Source organism: Athene cunicularia (assembly GCF_003259725.1).
Source record: "Athene cunicularia isolate RWA chromosome 26 unlocalized genomic scaffold, athCun1 chr26_part2, whole genome shotgun sequence".
In the NCBI taxonomy this organism is placed as follows: Eukaryota; Metazoa; Chordata; class Aves; order Strigiformes; family Strigidae; genus Athene; species Athene cunicularia.
The window spans coordinates 2,425,855-2,440,356 of record NW_020799137.1 but is presented as its reverse complement, the minus strand read 5'-3'; the positions used below and the strand labels follow the sequence as shown (position 1 = coordinate 2,440,356).

The 14,502-nt window shown below is 55.2% G+C and overlaps 2 protein-coding genes across 3 annotated transcripts in view; both read right to left on the bottom strand.

Moving 5' to 3' along the window:
- TULP1 (tubby like protein 1) overlaps positions 1-1,318 on the bottom strand; it is an 11,531-nt gene extending 10,213 nt beyond the window's left edge. Inside the window, exons 1-2 of one of the 2 annotated variants that reach the window (XM_026864487.1) lie at positions 1,082-1,318; positions 549-594 (exon numbers count right to left, since the gene is read on the bottom strand). In XM_026864487.1, coding sequence (XP_026720288.1) covers positions 549-594; positions 1,082-1,128 — 93 coding nt within the window. In that variant the 5' untranslated portion in view covers positions 1,129-1,318. The remainder of the gene's footprint in view (positions 1-548; positions 595-1,081) is intronic. The other variant, XM_026864488.1, reaches the window with a different exon arrangement.
- Positions 1,319-3,289: 1,971 nt separating this feature from the next.
- FKBP5 (FK506 binding protein 5) overlaps positions 3,290-14,502 on the bottom strand; it is a 19,424-nt gene continuing 8,211 nt past the window's right edge. Inside the window, exons 6-12 of the mRNA XM_026864490.1 lie at positions 14,343-14,457; positions 10,033-10,189; positions 8,783-8,873; positions 7,761-7,844; positions 7,014-7,199; positions 5,847-6,086; positions 3,290-4,221 (exon numbers count right to left, since the gene is read on the bottom strand). Coding sequence (XP_026720291.1) covers positions 4,114-4,221; positions 5,847-6,086; positions 7,014-7,199; positions 7,761-7,844; positions 8,783-8,873; positions 10,033-10,189; positions 14,343-14,457 — 981 coding nt within the window. The 3' untranslated portion in view covers positions 3,290-4,113. The remainder of the gene's footprint in view (positions 4,222-5,846; positions 6,087-7,013; positions 7,200-7,760; positions 7,845-8,782; positions 8,874-10,032; positions 10,190-14,342; positions 14,458-14,502) is intronic.

Genomic DNA, 14,502 nt, shown 5'->3' with positions numbered 1-14,502 from the left:
AGGGGGAGGACAGGGGGAGTGACAGCCACCACTCCTTCGTTACTTAATGAAGCAATTCGAGGAGGGGCTGCTAATTAAATCAGGTGATTGATGACATTGCTGCCGAGACCCCTCGGAGGCCTGGTGACACCCAAGGGCTGTGCTGAAATGCAGTGAGGGGGGGGGTCTGGCCTTTGTGGTCACGGCCTGGGGAAAGTGAGTCACAGCTGACGGCTTAACTGAGAGGCTTAATTAAAGAATTAATTAGGAACCAAGAGCCCACCACATGGGGTGCTTCGAAGTGATGGAGAGGGGGTTTGGAAGGATGCACAAAGGAGCAGGGGGGGCTGTGGGATTTCCTCTACCTGCTTGTTCTGGAGGGGGGGGTCCCTAGAAGCTCATGCCCCCCCCGGGGCTGCAGCACCCCAACAGAGCAGCCCATCCAGCCCCAATTTGGTCTCAGTGTGGAGGCAGGTTTGGGGGGTCTCCGATGTCCCCAGCCCTTGGGGACAACCCACAGCAGGGGGTGGTGGCACAGAGACATGGAGGGGGGAGGATTTTTTTCTCACCTGCTTGGGCTTCTGCTGCTGGGGGCTTCCCGGCTGCTCGCTGGAGCTGTGGGGCACAGAAAGCAAAGGGCTAAGGGCTTTCAGCCCTCCACAGCTCCCGGAGGGGGGGATGAGACCCTCTGACCAAGCCCCACTCCAGTTTTTGGGGTGGGGAGCAAAGATCAGCCTTCTGTTTGGCTCCAGAAGCAACTTCCCGTGACTCGACTGGGTCAAGCTCAGCTGACAGCATCCCACCGAGCAGGGAGCACAGGACGGGTTCTGCCTTGCCCAAGGGTGGCAGCAATGAGGTTAATTTGGGGACCCCCCCCTCTTAACGAACACTTTTCCTCTCTAAACCAATGAGCATCATCACACTGACCCACAGAGGGAAAAAACAAACAAACAAACAAAACAATAAACCAAATAAAACAGCTCATTAAATTGCATTTAAACTGAAAATAGGGGAAAAAGGCACTGGAGGAGCTGGGAGCCCCGGTGGGGATGCCCAGCACATCGCCCACCCCGCGGGTCGCATCCTGCCCGCCAGCACTCACCTGTCGGCAGCCCAGACCTCGCGCAGGATCTCCGTCTGCAGCGGCATGGCTCCGGGCTGCTCCCTCTGCCCTGCCCCGACCTCCTTCCCTCCTCCCCAACACCGGCCACTGACCCCCCAGCACTGGAGCCCCTACCAGCCCCGACCCATGGGTTCAAGTCCGAGCAGCCTCACGGCATCAGCTCGGCTGCTTCTGCAAGTCCCTGTGGCTGGCGGAGGAGGAGGAGGAAGAGGAAGAGCAGGCAAAGGAGACGATTAACTTTTTATTTCTCTTGACATTCCGTAATAGGATTTCAGGGGCTGCTGGCCAGGCCCGCCAGGAGAGCAGCTGGCAGGGTGGTAATCCCAGGGAAAGGGGGCCCCGTGGGAGCGCAGGGGGGCACAGGGGGTTAATCGGACCCTGCGCACCTTTTGGGGTTACCTGGCTCTCCCCATGCTGGGTGGGGTCCCCAGCACAGCGGGGCCACTCGCCTGGTGTGGGCAGAGGGACGCTGCCTGACCTTGTTCAGGGTTACCATCCCTGGATGTGCCTTTTTCCACCCAAAAATGTCACCTCGGTGATAGGAAAGCAGGATTTGGGCTGTTTCACAGGAGCAGGGGAAGGCAGCACCCGCATCCCCGGGTGATGCTCAGGGCTTCCCTACAGACCACTGCTCCGCTCCGGCCCCCCATCCCCAGGTCCCTTCGGGTGACGGGTTTCACACCCTGCACATGGCTGCTCCCACCTCGCCTCCTTGTTAACAGCATTTAATATTCAGCCGTTAATATTCCCCTCCAAAGGCTGCCCACAGATGCTCTCCAGTAGCAAAGCCGGCCAAGCCCAGTGCCCCCACCAGACCCTCGGCCTTGCCCAGCCCACCACAGACACCCCAAAACCCCCTTGGCCGCCCCATTCCCCACCCCATACCCGGTGCCACTAGATGGCATTTGAACACCGCACACCCGGGACCCACCAGCACCGCCAAGGTTTCCACGCCTTCGGGACAAAATCCTCCCGGTTTCCCTTTAATCTCTAAACCTCATCTCATCACCTGCCCGCGTTTAATTTTGCTTCCAAGAGGGTGAAAAGCACCAAGCCAAAATAAGACAAAAAAAATCTGCTTCAAACCAGGAGAAAAGCCCAGAAATGGTAAAGCAAGTTGAATTTTTATTTTTTTTTCTGTAGAGGGTTGTTTCCTATGGAAAATATGGCTTGGGCTGCCTGCAAATAACTTTTTTGCCCTGTCTGCAAGAAAAAATAAACCCACGATTTTTTGCAGAGCCCCGGGGTCTCGCAGCACAGGGTGCTTTGGTGGCTACGAGACACCCCGGGGGTGGTGTAAAACCGGAGACCTGGCTGAGCAGCCGGAGCAGGCACATGGCTGCTATGCTGGGAGTATCTACAGCAGGTGGGAAAAGAGGCTTGAGAAATGCTGCTCAGTCCACCTGATGGAGTGGGGTGGGAGGAGAAATTTGAACCAAATGTGGTTTGTCCTCCCAAGATTGAGGTGAGAGAGGGACAGGCAGACCTGCAGGCCCCACTGGCACGGCTCTCTGCTCCTCTACACCCTCAGCCAAGGGGCACAAACGCCTCCCCCACCCACCCGGGTGTCCCAGGGAGCCCCCTCCCAAATGTACACGCTGGCAAAAAAAAAAAAAAAAAGGCATCAGGATAACCCCCCCCCAGGCTGGAAAAACAGCTGAGATCCTCAAGCAGCATCCCCCAACCAGGCATCTCCGAAGTGCCGGCCCTTCCCCGGCTCCCCAGGAACGACAGTGCTGATAAAACCGGGCAGCATCAGCCCTTGGGGACACCAATAACTCCTTCAAAGTCCCCTCGCTGGAGCTGGGGCTTCTCCCCACGGGAGAGATCACACCCGTCCTCCCCCCAGCCGCCCCCTTTGCTGAGCAGGAGCTGGAGAAAAAGCACTTTTTTTCTTTTTTTTTTTTTCTATCAGTTGTTTATTTTCAAGCTCCAAAAGGGGTATTACAAAGGACAGGAAAAATAACAACCGGAAAGCTGTTCTCACACGGTAGTGACGGTGTCCCTTTAGGATGGAGGGGGGACGGTGGCCGAGGTGGCAGCAGCAGCGGTGTGGGGACACGATGCCGGTCCCCCCTCGCCACAGCAGTGGGAAAGCTGCTCGCTGATGAGCTGTAACCCCACGGTACCAGCTCAGAGCCAGTCACTTGCTTTCTGAACCACAACATGTCAGCCTGCTCTTTTTTTCCCCCCAGTATGGACCCCAAATAAGCAATAAAACTCCCATTTAAAGATGGGAGCCAAGGGGTGGGGTGCAGGCTGCGGAGTGAGCGCCTGCGAGTAGCGGAGCTGGACAGGAGGCTTCAGCTCTCCAAGGAAACAGAAACCAGCTTCTTCAAAAAGATAAAATCCACCCCCTGCAGTAGTGTTTTGGAGGCAAACCACCTCCCTGCACCGAGGGGACGTGAATCCTCGCCCTCACGCCCGGCTCTGCATCACAACCCCTTAGACCACAGGCAAGAAGCCACCAGGAGAGAAAAGCAATTTTCCCCCTGACGCCCAGTGGGTGAGTGAGGGGTGGGGGGTGTGCTCTGGGGCCCTGGGCTCCAACAGCCCCCCCGTGCCCATGCCCGTGGTACCGGATACAACCGGAGGCAGAACTGCAGCGTACGAGGAGCATCTCCCACATCCCAACTCATCTTGGAGGAGCCGGGATGCTGCGCCGACAGCCAACACGAAGCCAAGGGTGCCAGGACGAGCTGTCTACGGAAACCTCCCAAGAGCCATGAGTTTCAATTTTTATTTATTTTTTTTTTCTCTTTCTCTCCGTTTAAAAGCTATTTGTTCCACGTGCGGTGGTCCCACGGCGTCCCGCCGCTCCCGCTCTGCCCCTGGGTGTGCCCAGGGCAGTGGGACGGGGTTCGTTTTTCTTTGCGAGGCGCTTTTTGCTTCCACGATCACACAAACTGTAACAAGCTTTACAAGAAAACACTGGCGAGTCCCGAGGTCTGGCAACAACCTTATTCTCGGGCCGAGGGCAGGAGGCTTTCCCTTCCCCTCCTCCTCCTCCATCATACGTGTCCTTCAGCCTCTTCACCTTCAGCACCGGGAGCTTTCGGTCCCTTTTCACAAGCTGCTTTCTCAGCTGATTTTTCGACCCCAGTTTTGCTAGCTGCTTCCTGCAAAACAGCAAATAAAAGCACACGGAGTTGGAAACCGAAGGAAGTAGCAGGTAGGTGACGGCGACGCTGGGGATGGGTACAGGCAGCCAAGCCTGACAGGGCAGGCAAAATTCCCCCCCCTTGGCTCCCCACTGCCTATAACGACCGCAGCTCACACCAGAGGCTCGTTTTCTTGGCTCAGCAGCCGGTGGAGGTTAAACCGCCACGGCTCAGTGAGCTGCTGGGGAAACATGGGATCCCCTTGGAATGATGTGACTGGCCTCGACAGGAGCAGGGCACTGCCACAGAGCCAGCCTGGACTGGAGGCAGGGGCACAGAGGGACAAGGAGTCCCCTGTGCTCTGCACTGGTGAGGCCACACCTGGAGCGTTGTGTCCAGTTTTGGGCACCTCAACATGAGAGAGATCTGGAGGGGCTGGAGCGAGGGCAGAGGAGGGCAACGAGGCTGGGGAAGGGCCTGGAGAATAAATCCTGTGAGGAGCCAGGGAAGGAGCTGGGAGTGCTCAGTGTGAGGAGGAGGAGGCTGAGGGGAGCCCTCATCCCTCTCTGCAGCTCCTGACAGGACATTGCAGAGAGGCTGGGGCTGGGCTCTGCTCCCAGGGGACCGGGGTAGGGTTAGGGTTAGGGAGGGAACAGCTCTAAACCGCAACAGGGGAGGGTCAGAGTGGTCAGAGAGTGGAACAGGCTGCCCAGGGAGGGGGGAGTCCCCATCCCTGGGGGTGTTTAAGGGCTGTTTGGATGAGCTGTGGGGGGATGTGGGGTAGGGGAGAACTTTGTAGAGTCAGGCTGAGGGTTGGACTCGATGATCCCGAGGGGCTTTTCCAACCTGAGTGACTCTGTGATGCTGTGAAGGAGACAGCGAGACATGGGTGCAGCCCCTACACGCTGGGGCATGGTAAAGCCTCGCGCCTGCTCCAGCATCAACTCCCCATCGGAGCCGGCGGCACCAGCCAAGGCACCGTGGGGGCAGCAGCCAGCCGAGGCTGCTTCACCCCCCTACCCGAGCCCCTCACCCTGGCACGCTGCTCCCCAGGCTCTGCACCGGTCCGAGTCCGCAGCCTCAACCTCCAGGCAGCAGTTCAGAAGAGATTATACTATAAATGACCCGTGCAGAGGCCTTGCAAAGCTCTGTCCTCTCTCGTTACAGTACACCGGGTTTTGTTCAGAGGAATTTTGGACGGGAGCCTGTCAGGAGACAGCGATCTCTGCGTACGAGCAGAGGAGCGAGCGATTGCCTTACCGGCCTCAGGAAATCCATACTATCATGTCTCAAAATACCCTTGGCCCTGCCAGAGACAGGCTGACATTTCATTTTACCAGCGACCAGGAGGTCATCAATAGTCACCAGCTGGGAACAGCGAAATTTAAGTACAAACGCCAGCCCTGTTATCAGCCCTCGGGAGCTCAAACTGCAATCACTTTTATTGATCACTGAGCACCTGACCGCAGCCTCTGTGTAAGAGAGACCAAGAGATAAACCACTCCTCACTGCAGCAGGCTCTATCCCTCCATCCTCAACCAGATCTAGAATTTAATTGGTTTTAACCCATCTCTTCTCATCACAAACCTGCCAAGCATCCTTCAGCACAGCCTGTTAGGTGGCCAGAAACAGGCAACACGCACCTTTGCATCCCTCTCCGCAAACTTTGTGAACATGTTGGCGTAGATCCTCCGGTCCCGCTCGTTGTGCTCCTTTGTCTTCTTCTGGCAGACAGAGATCTGGGATTTGGCTGCTTTGTTCTGTGGATTTACTTCCAGCACTTTTTGAAAGTCACATTTTGCCAGCTCGAACTCATTCATCAATAACCTGGCTTCGCCCCGCCGGTACAAGCCCTTCTCGTTGTCCTGGTCCAGTCCTAGTGCCTGGAAACACAGGGGTCCCCTGTTAGCAACCTGGGGCTCCCCCAAGAGATCCCCCTATGGTCAAAGCCTCATTAAATCTGCTGAAATTAGGACAAGGTGGCTTCAAGTCTCCAGAGCACATGCATCTTGCTCAACAAACACTGACTTGTCTACGTCAGCAGTTGGCAGGTCAAAAAGTTTAGTTATTTCTCCTTGCTTAAAATCCCCCTGAGAGTGGCAGAGTCGGTGGGAGACAAACCCACAGACAAGAAATCAGGTGTAAAGGCTAAACTTGAGCCCAGAGGAGCATGGGGAGCTTGGAGGCAAGGGAGTTGATGGATTAAGCATGGTTTTGTCTGCCTGCTTTAGCAACAACATTATTTCCCTTTAGTAAAAACCACTTGTGCATCTCAGAGATCATTTACCTTTTAGATTAAGGCAACCAGCTTTACTATTTTTTCCATGTGCAAAATGCTTAAATTTAAACTTTTATAAAAGAATTAATAGTTTCCCAACTAAGACAAGGTGGCAACTCTTTTAGGGACTTGCAAAGCCCCATCCCACTCACTCCTCAGGGGGCTTGGAGATCAGCTGCAGCTCCGGCTGCCTCTGTCGTACCCAGAACAGCAACCAGTGCCCAGACCCAGCCTGAGCAGACCCGAACAGTGTCCTAAGGCTGTTGGTCCGTTCACATGGATCTAGCTTTGGAAGAAAAGCTGTTTTAAGTGAACACTCAGGTGGATTTTGAACTCCAAAAAGCACTTTTGCTCCTGCAGTCTCTGAGCATGCAGCATCCGCAGGGGCCTCGAGGTGCAGAAGGGATGCCAGCATCCCACTGCCGCTTGGAAATTGCTTCTTATAGGAAAAGAAATTCAAAAACCCCAAAATTCCCAGTGAAAACGTGCAAGAGGAGAGGATGCTCCAACCCCCAGACTCGGGCACCTCTACCTTATCGCAGCACTCGACAGCTTTGGCGTACTCTCGCAGCTTCAGGTAGCACATGGCCAAGTTGAGGAAGGCAGCCAGGAGGAAGGAGTCGGAGGCTTTTGACTCTTTCTCAGATAAGCCATACTCCATTTCCAGCCAGGACACGATCTTCCCGTACTGAATCACTGCCTGCAGGTATTTGCCTTCCTGGGATGGAGCAAAGAAGAAGAGGCTAGAGGAACCCGCGCCGACAACGCTCAGTCTGCTCCCGAAACATCCTGCAAACAGGTTACGAGTTTAACGCAGTGTGTGAAAAAAATACAAATGACTGAAGGAGGATGCTGAATACCTACAAACGGGCTGGGGCTGGGCTGGAGCTGCTGGCGTGCAGCCCCTGTGAAAAGCCAAGTCGGAGTCTGCGTTCCTCCTCTGTGCAGAGCAGAGGAGGGCTGGGATGCCCCAGCCCGGGAAGGGGAACTGCAAAGCCCCTTGGCATTAGCCCTGGCCACAATCCACCCCTGGGAAGAGTCTGATCTGCTGTCCTGCTCCTCAGGGAGCACACGTGGGCAAGAGAACGCTGGGAAAGGAGGAGGTATCTCAGGGAATGAGAAAAAGGCAGAGGAAGGGCAGGACTTGCCTTCCCCAGCACTGCCTGGGGGGACACACAGCTTCTCCTACAGCATCGCTGCCAAGTCCTCTACCTGACCCTCACCCCCAATTTATTTCCAGCTCCCGTGCTGCGCCTCCGTCATCCCCAAGTCTACAAACCTTGAAGTACATCGTGCCCTTCTCCTTGACGATGGCAGCCTGCTCCAGCTTCTCTTTGGTGTCCATCTCCCACGACTCCTTGGCCTGCAAATAAACGCCCAGAGCAATCCCAATGGGGCAGGGCAGCCCCTCTGCACTGGGAGGGCCATGCAGCCTCCTAGGATTGCTCGTTAGCGAGCAGGCTCATCAGGGCAGTATTACAGAGGGATGATCCAGCAGCTTTTTCAATTTGAGGGGCTGGGGACAAGACACGCAGAGCACAGGTCAGGGTCTGAACCTGGAGCCCTTCATAACAGGGCTCAGTACTTCACCCTGGGCAAAGTGGTTTGGCCACTGCAACCCCACAGGAGGAAAAGCCCTGACAAAAAATAAACGCCAAAAAGGGAAGAGGAGCGTGGGGAGAAATGTCCCCCAGCAGAGAGGAGATGCAGTGGGTCTTAGGTCAGGGTGATGGGGAGGTCTTAGGTCAGGGAGGGGACCCAGCTGGGGATGAGGTGCAGCAGCACCTGCCCCATCCCATGGGCATCTCCTGCATCCCATCATCAGCCTCCCACGGGCACAGCAGTTCGGCACGCCAGCCGAGCTCCCTGGGGCAGCTGGCTGGACACACTGACTTTCATCTGTGCAGCCTGGGGGAAAAACAAGGGGGAGAAAAACAAACGGGGGGAGAAAAATGGGGGGAGAAAAACAGGGGCAAAAAGGGGAAAAAAAAAAGGGGGGGGAAAAGGAGGGGAAAAAAGGGGAAAAAAAAGGGGGGAGGAAAGGAAAAAAAAAACAGGAAAAAAAAAAAAAGGAAGTACAAAAGAAACAAGGCCACGAACAAATAAGAGAACCAGCCTTGGACGCCAGCCAGAAAAATAAAACAAACCAAGAGAGAAGAACAAATGAAGAACACCGAGATCCTTGGTGACGTATCGGCTTCAGCAGGGGCCGGGCTGCAGCCACGCCGAGGCCAAGGGGTGGGCGCTGTCAGGGCCCGGCGCTCCGCAGCCGAGGGGGGCCCAGCACGCTCCTGCCCTCACCTTTTCAAAACTTTTCAGCGTCACCTCGTAGACCAGCTCCGCGTTGGCCTGGATTCCGTATTTGGGCTTCCCCGCCTCGCCAAAGCCGTACCTGTGAGGGCAGAAAGGAGCTGTCAGAGGAGGGAGGAAGGAAAAAAAAAAAAAATCTTCATTTTGGGAGCATTTGGTCATAAACACAGACCCGGGTTACTAATTCTGGTTTCATGCCCAGCCCCACGCCTGCAGTTTGCTAACATTTTGGGGCCAGGGTGATGTTATCCTCCACAAGCAAAGATATCTGACAATACACAGTGTGTTAGATATTGGGAATCATCCTCTCTGGGTACATCAAATCTGTCTTTTTATACAGGTTTCTCTCCAGCATAAGGAGACATTTCCAGGGAGACATTTTTCTCTCAGCCACAGGACTTGGATAAACCCCTTTTACGTGATTTTTTTACAGCAGCTCCAGATTCCTGCCTACATGCCACCCATCACCCCTGCTGGCACTGCTAAGTTGAGGCTCTCCCGATTAGTCCTAATTTTGGGATCACCATCTTCACAGAAACTCAGAATCATCCAGGTTGGAAAAGCCCTTGAAGCTCCTCCAGTCCAACCATGACCCTCACCCTGACCGTTCCCAACTCCCCCAGATCCCTCAGCGCTGGCTCAGCCCGACTCTTCAACCCCCCCAGGGATCCCGGGGACTCCCCCCTGCCCTGGGCAGCCCATTCCAACGCCCAACAGCCCCTTCTGCACAGAAATCCTTCCTCAGAGCCAGCCTGACCCTGCCCTGGGCAGCTTGAGGCCATTCCCTCGGGGCCTGGCGCTGGGGCCTTGGCTCCAGAGACTCATCCCCCCTCTCTGCCCCCTCCTGGCAGGGAGTTGCAGAGGGCCAGGAGGTCTCCCCTCAGCCTCCTCTTCTCCAGACTGAACCCCCCCAGTTCCCCCAGCCGCTCCCCAGCAGACCTGTGCTCCAGACCCTGCCCCAGCTCCGTTGCCCTTCTCTGGCCACGCTCGAGTCACTCAATGGCCTTTTTGGGGTGAGGGGCCCAAAGCTGAACCCACTCATCGAGGGGCGGCCTCCCCAGTGCCGAGCCCAGGGCTCAGATCCCTTCCCTGTCCCTGCTGGCCACGCCAGTGCTGACACAAGCCAGGATGCCATTGGCCTTCTGGGCCCCCTGGGCACACTGCTGGCTCACGAGTGCTGAAACGACCTGGGAAGCTGAGAGCTTAAAACTAAACAGTATCCCCATGGGGACGCTCCTTACCGTGGCCCGAGGTAGAGGATGCAGTGCTCTCCCCTCTGCATCTTCTCCAGGGCTTTGTCGATGCCGATGGGGATGTCGTGGTCCTCCCCTTCGCCCACGACGAACTTCACATCTTTGCAGTCGAACCTGGTGCCGCCACAGAAACCCTCCAGGTGAACTGCAGCAGGACAAGAAGGGACGGGGCAGGATGGCACCCAGAGCCTCTCAAACCAAGGCAAGGGGGGCTCCAAAAAAGCATCTTATAAAGTATGTTATGAAGCGCATCTCCCAAAAAGTCAGCAAAGCCTCCAGCCTTGAAGGGGGGAGACACGGGGCTGGGGGCAGCGGAGGAGCCCCTGGTGAGCAGTGGGGATGGGGAGGGCTTGGGAACATTGCTGAAAAGCAAGGCAGGCCTATCTTGTCTAACCAAGGACCAGACAACAGATAAACATCATGACTAATATGTTCCCCTCGTACTCAACTGCACGAGTCAAGTCTTACTGGAACTGGATATTGCTCCTGGCACAGCGCCATGCAGAGTTTATCACGGCGATTACAAATCTTCTATAGAGCGCTATACTGCCTTGCCTTCTACCTCGAAAACAAGGCTATGTTCTCCTGCCTCTAAGAACTCAAAGTACAAGATAAACTCTTTTTTTTTTTTTCCTTTTTTAATCTTCAACCAATAATCGTGCTGTTCCAGCCCCAGACGCTGGCAGAAGCACAGGCGGAGCGGACACTGGGTACCTGGCACATTCACCACCTGGTACTCCTGGCTGGGTTTCCACAGCAAGATTATTCGTTATTTATTTGATCCTGAAGACGTTCCAGGCTTTGGGGACAGTTTTATGTTCTTTACACTCTGCTTGCAGGGTACAAGGCATACGCGTGCGGGCAGGTATAAAGTCAAAGCAATTTCATAAGGAACTCCCATGTACCATTAAAAAAAAAAAAGCCAAATCAAACAAAAAAAGGGTTTAAGAGGAAAAATTCATGGTAGGCATTACAACTGTGCTTAAGGACTTTGCAGCCTGAAAGGACACAGAGCAGAAAGGAGATGTCGCCCGTGTGAGCGCTGCTAAAGCAATGAGAGGAGGGATGCTTGGAAAAACAACCCTCGGGGCTGAGGGCTGCTCACAGAGCCCCTCCAGCACCACGCGGAGCCCCAGGATGCGACCCCAGCTACCGTGGGGCACCGAGCAGCTCAGCCCGGGTGGCAGGAGGCGAGGGGAAGCAGACGCCGTGTCGGACACAGCCAAGAGGGTCCGGGCTCCATACAGGAGAGCTGCAGCCTGGGCTGAAGGAAACCTGCCCGTCTCTGCCCCACGGACACCTCCCTGCCCCGGGACCTACAGAAATCCCCCGGGATGAGGCGTGTGGGCTAAGCGAGGCCACAGGCAGACCCCAGTTCCCAGGACAGGTCCAGCCCTCGGGCGTTAAACGCTGCTGTAACAGCCTGAGGGTGCTCTCCCCACTCAGCTCTGCCTCCTTGCCCCCCTCCCACCACCCAACCCACGCTGGGACTCAAGTGCAGCAGCGTGGAGGATGCTCGTGTGCTTCCCAGCACCCCGGGACGCATCCTGCACCCATCACTGGTGCGCAGCGACCACGGGGCTCAGGCTGGCGTGTGCTCACCCAGCTCAGGACGAGGACAAAAGGCAAATCCAGTTCCTCCGGGGCTGACTTCTCCTTTTGCACTACCCAAAACTGAGGTGGCGATTCTTTTAGGCATAAGAAAGTAGAAATTTAAGCCTAAAATACAGATAACCCAGCCCTCTCCCTACATGTTCCCAGTGAGTACAGATCAATAATCCCAGCACTACAGCTCTCCCAGGTCCCCTGTTCCCCAGCGGGACGCAGCAGTGACGGGAAGATCCCGCTTTAAAACAGGATGCACGGGAGGATTCTGCAATCCTTCCCTTCGAGGATAGTTTTGCTCTGTATTAATTGCACATAAAATACACCGGGCAAAGCGGGGGGAAAAAAAATCTCTGCTCGGGTTTCCAGGAGCAGGTCAGCTGGCTGCAGTCGCTCTTGGATTACAGGGAAAAAAAAGCTGCTGAAGGAACATCACTCCGGTTGCAGCTCTGACTTATTGTTCTCTCGGTGCCTGCAGCGATTTTGTTTTTGAAGAGCTGAGAACAGAGTGTACCGAGTGCGGCTGGCACACGAACTTGATGTGCTGACAGCAATTTGTACTCAGATTAAAAATGGAGAAGGAGGAGGGGGTGGGGGGAAAGGTTGTAACAAAAGCTGGAATGCCAGATTTTGACTGCAGCCTGGGTTTTAGGGACCGGAACTGCAAATTAGGGTCTGTAGAACTTCAAAACCTATTAAAATGCTTTCAAAACTCCAGCCTGGAGATGCTTGCTCCTGAAAGTATGGTTTCTTCCAGCCTAATTCCAGCGGCAGTGCTCCCAAAGACACAGCTGAGATAAACCACTGCTGCTCCCCTGGGTCACAGCCTTGCTCCACGGACGGCTGCCATCCCATCGCCCACCATAAATATCGCTGCATTTGTTAAAAAAAAATTAAAAAAAAAAAAAGCCTATTTGCACTCAAACTGCTCACTGCAAAGCTCCCAGGTGCTGCTTCTCCTTGTTCTCTCTCTCTGGGATGTACTCACTGGCCCCTGATGTACAGGGATGTGTAGGTCCAAATGAATGAAGGGCCCCAGGAGCCGAGAGCGGAACGGCTGGCACGCTGCCGGCGGGATCAGCGCAGCATTCCCGGTCTCTGCCCTGCGTGGGACATCCACAGGACAGCCTGGCCGGGCATCCAGCTCCAGGACACAAGCCATCACTCTGCAGGACGCGCTCATTTGAAACGGGTAAAACAGGGATAATAGGCTGTAGGGCATCAGGCGTACGAGGAGCCTCGTTATTTGGCTCCTTACACCCTTTCAGAGAGACGATTCCTGGTTGGTACCACTGTCCCCTGGCTCAGTCCCTGCCTCAGTCCCCTCCCGAGCCATTAAAGCATCGTCACGCTCCAGAAAACCTCAAGCTGCAAAGGGAACAACCACAGAGGGACCAGGGCTCTTCCCATCCTCCGCACTGGGCACAGCACTGCCTGTAAAGCGCTCAGACCTAATCGAAATGAAGAGGAATGCTGGATCTGCGATGATTTCAATTACATTTAGCTTTTCAGTTTAATCTTGGGGGTAGCAGAGCTGGCTTGCAGCTCGGCTCGTGGCTGGTCCCCAGCTAGGATGCTCACTGCGGGAGAGGCAGACAGTCGAATCCGAGTCAAAAAACTCATTTTTCCTTAAAAGAAAGCCTTGATAGAAGAACCAGCCATTTAAAGCGGTGAGTTTTATGAGCTGTCACAGCTCAGATCCAATTTCTCCTTCGCTAAAGGGAGTTAATCTTTGTGTACAGGAGCTTTGAAAGAGAGAAAACAAAGTAAATGCCTCCTGTACGGAGCAAGCTCTGTGTCTGTGGCCGAGCGGTTCTTGGGAAGGAGAAAAAATAAAATGAGTCTGGCTTCTCCTGTCTAGCCCTGCGAAATGTCTGCTCCAGAAACGTGATCTGAACAGGGAGAGACCCAAGCTCCTCAATCCTCCCATGTCAGCTAAGACCACCTCAGCCTCAGCAAACCCCTTGTATTAATTTCCTTTCTCGCTCCCTCCAGCAGCAGCCCTCTGGCTGCAGGGGAAGGAAAAGAAAAGGCTCCATTCTGCAAGAGGTGTGATAAAACCCACCAAAACTATGATCAGCATTGGAACAAGGAGGCCAAAGAAGCTGCTGAGTGCCTGTGTCAGTGCCTGAAACACTCAGCAAGGGATGCCATCAGGGAAAGATGTCCCAGCTACTGATGTTTTTGAGGCAAGGCAGAGCCCAGGTTTTCAGCAGCCGGCGCATCCCAGAGCAGCCCGGACACTGCAACAAATGCCAAAGGGTTGGGGGAGACAGCAGAGCCCCAGAACCCCGAGGGGGTTTTCCTCCTCCGCTTGCTGAGCAGCTCCGGGGCTCACAGGGATGTGTTTGTCAACACGATGAAGAAAACAGAGCGCAGGTTATATTCCAGCCGTCGCTCTCTCATCGCAGCCTGAGATTTTCCAGTCAAACCCTCCCGGCCAGCAGCTCTGGCAGAGCCACCTCCGGGGCTGTGCCAGGGAGAGCCCGGAGCTGCCTCCCCGGGCGGGCAGTGAACCGCTGCTCTCCCAGCCCCTCACCGTCCCCTCCGGCCTCCGGATGGATGGAACTGCACCGCGACACATGGCCACCTTCCATCGATATACGCCCAGCAGCGAGAAGCAAGCGGGGCTGCTCCTCCAGGGCAGGTTCACCCCTCCAGCCCCTCCGTCCCCCAGAGAGACCAGCACTCACTTTCCACCGTGGCACCTTCATTAGGGTTTGAATAACCTTCTCCCTTCCTCTTGATCCTCCGGATTATCCCTCCATCCTCAAACAAGTCCTCGCCTTTGAAGTCAAGCAGCTCGACCTAAAAAATAAAAGTAATAAAGAAAAGGTGGGCAGCTGTCTCTTA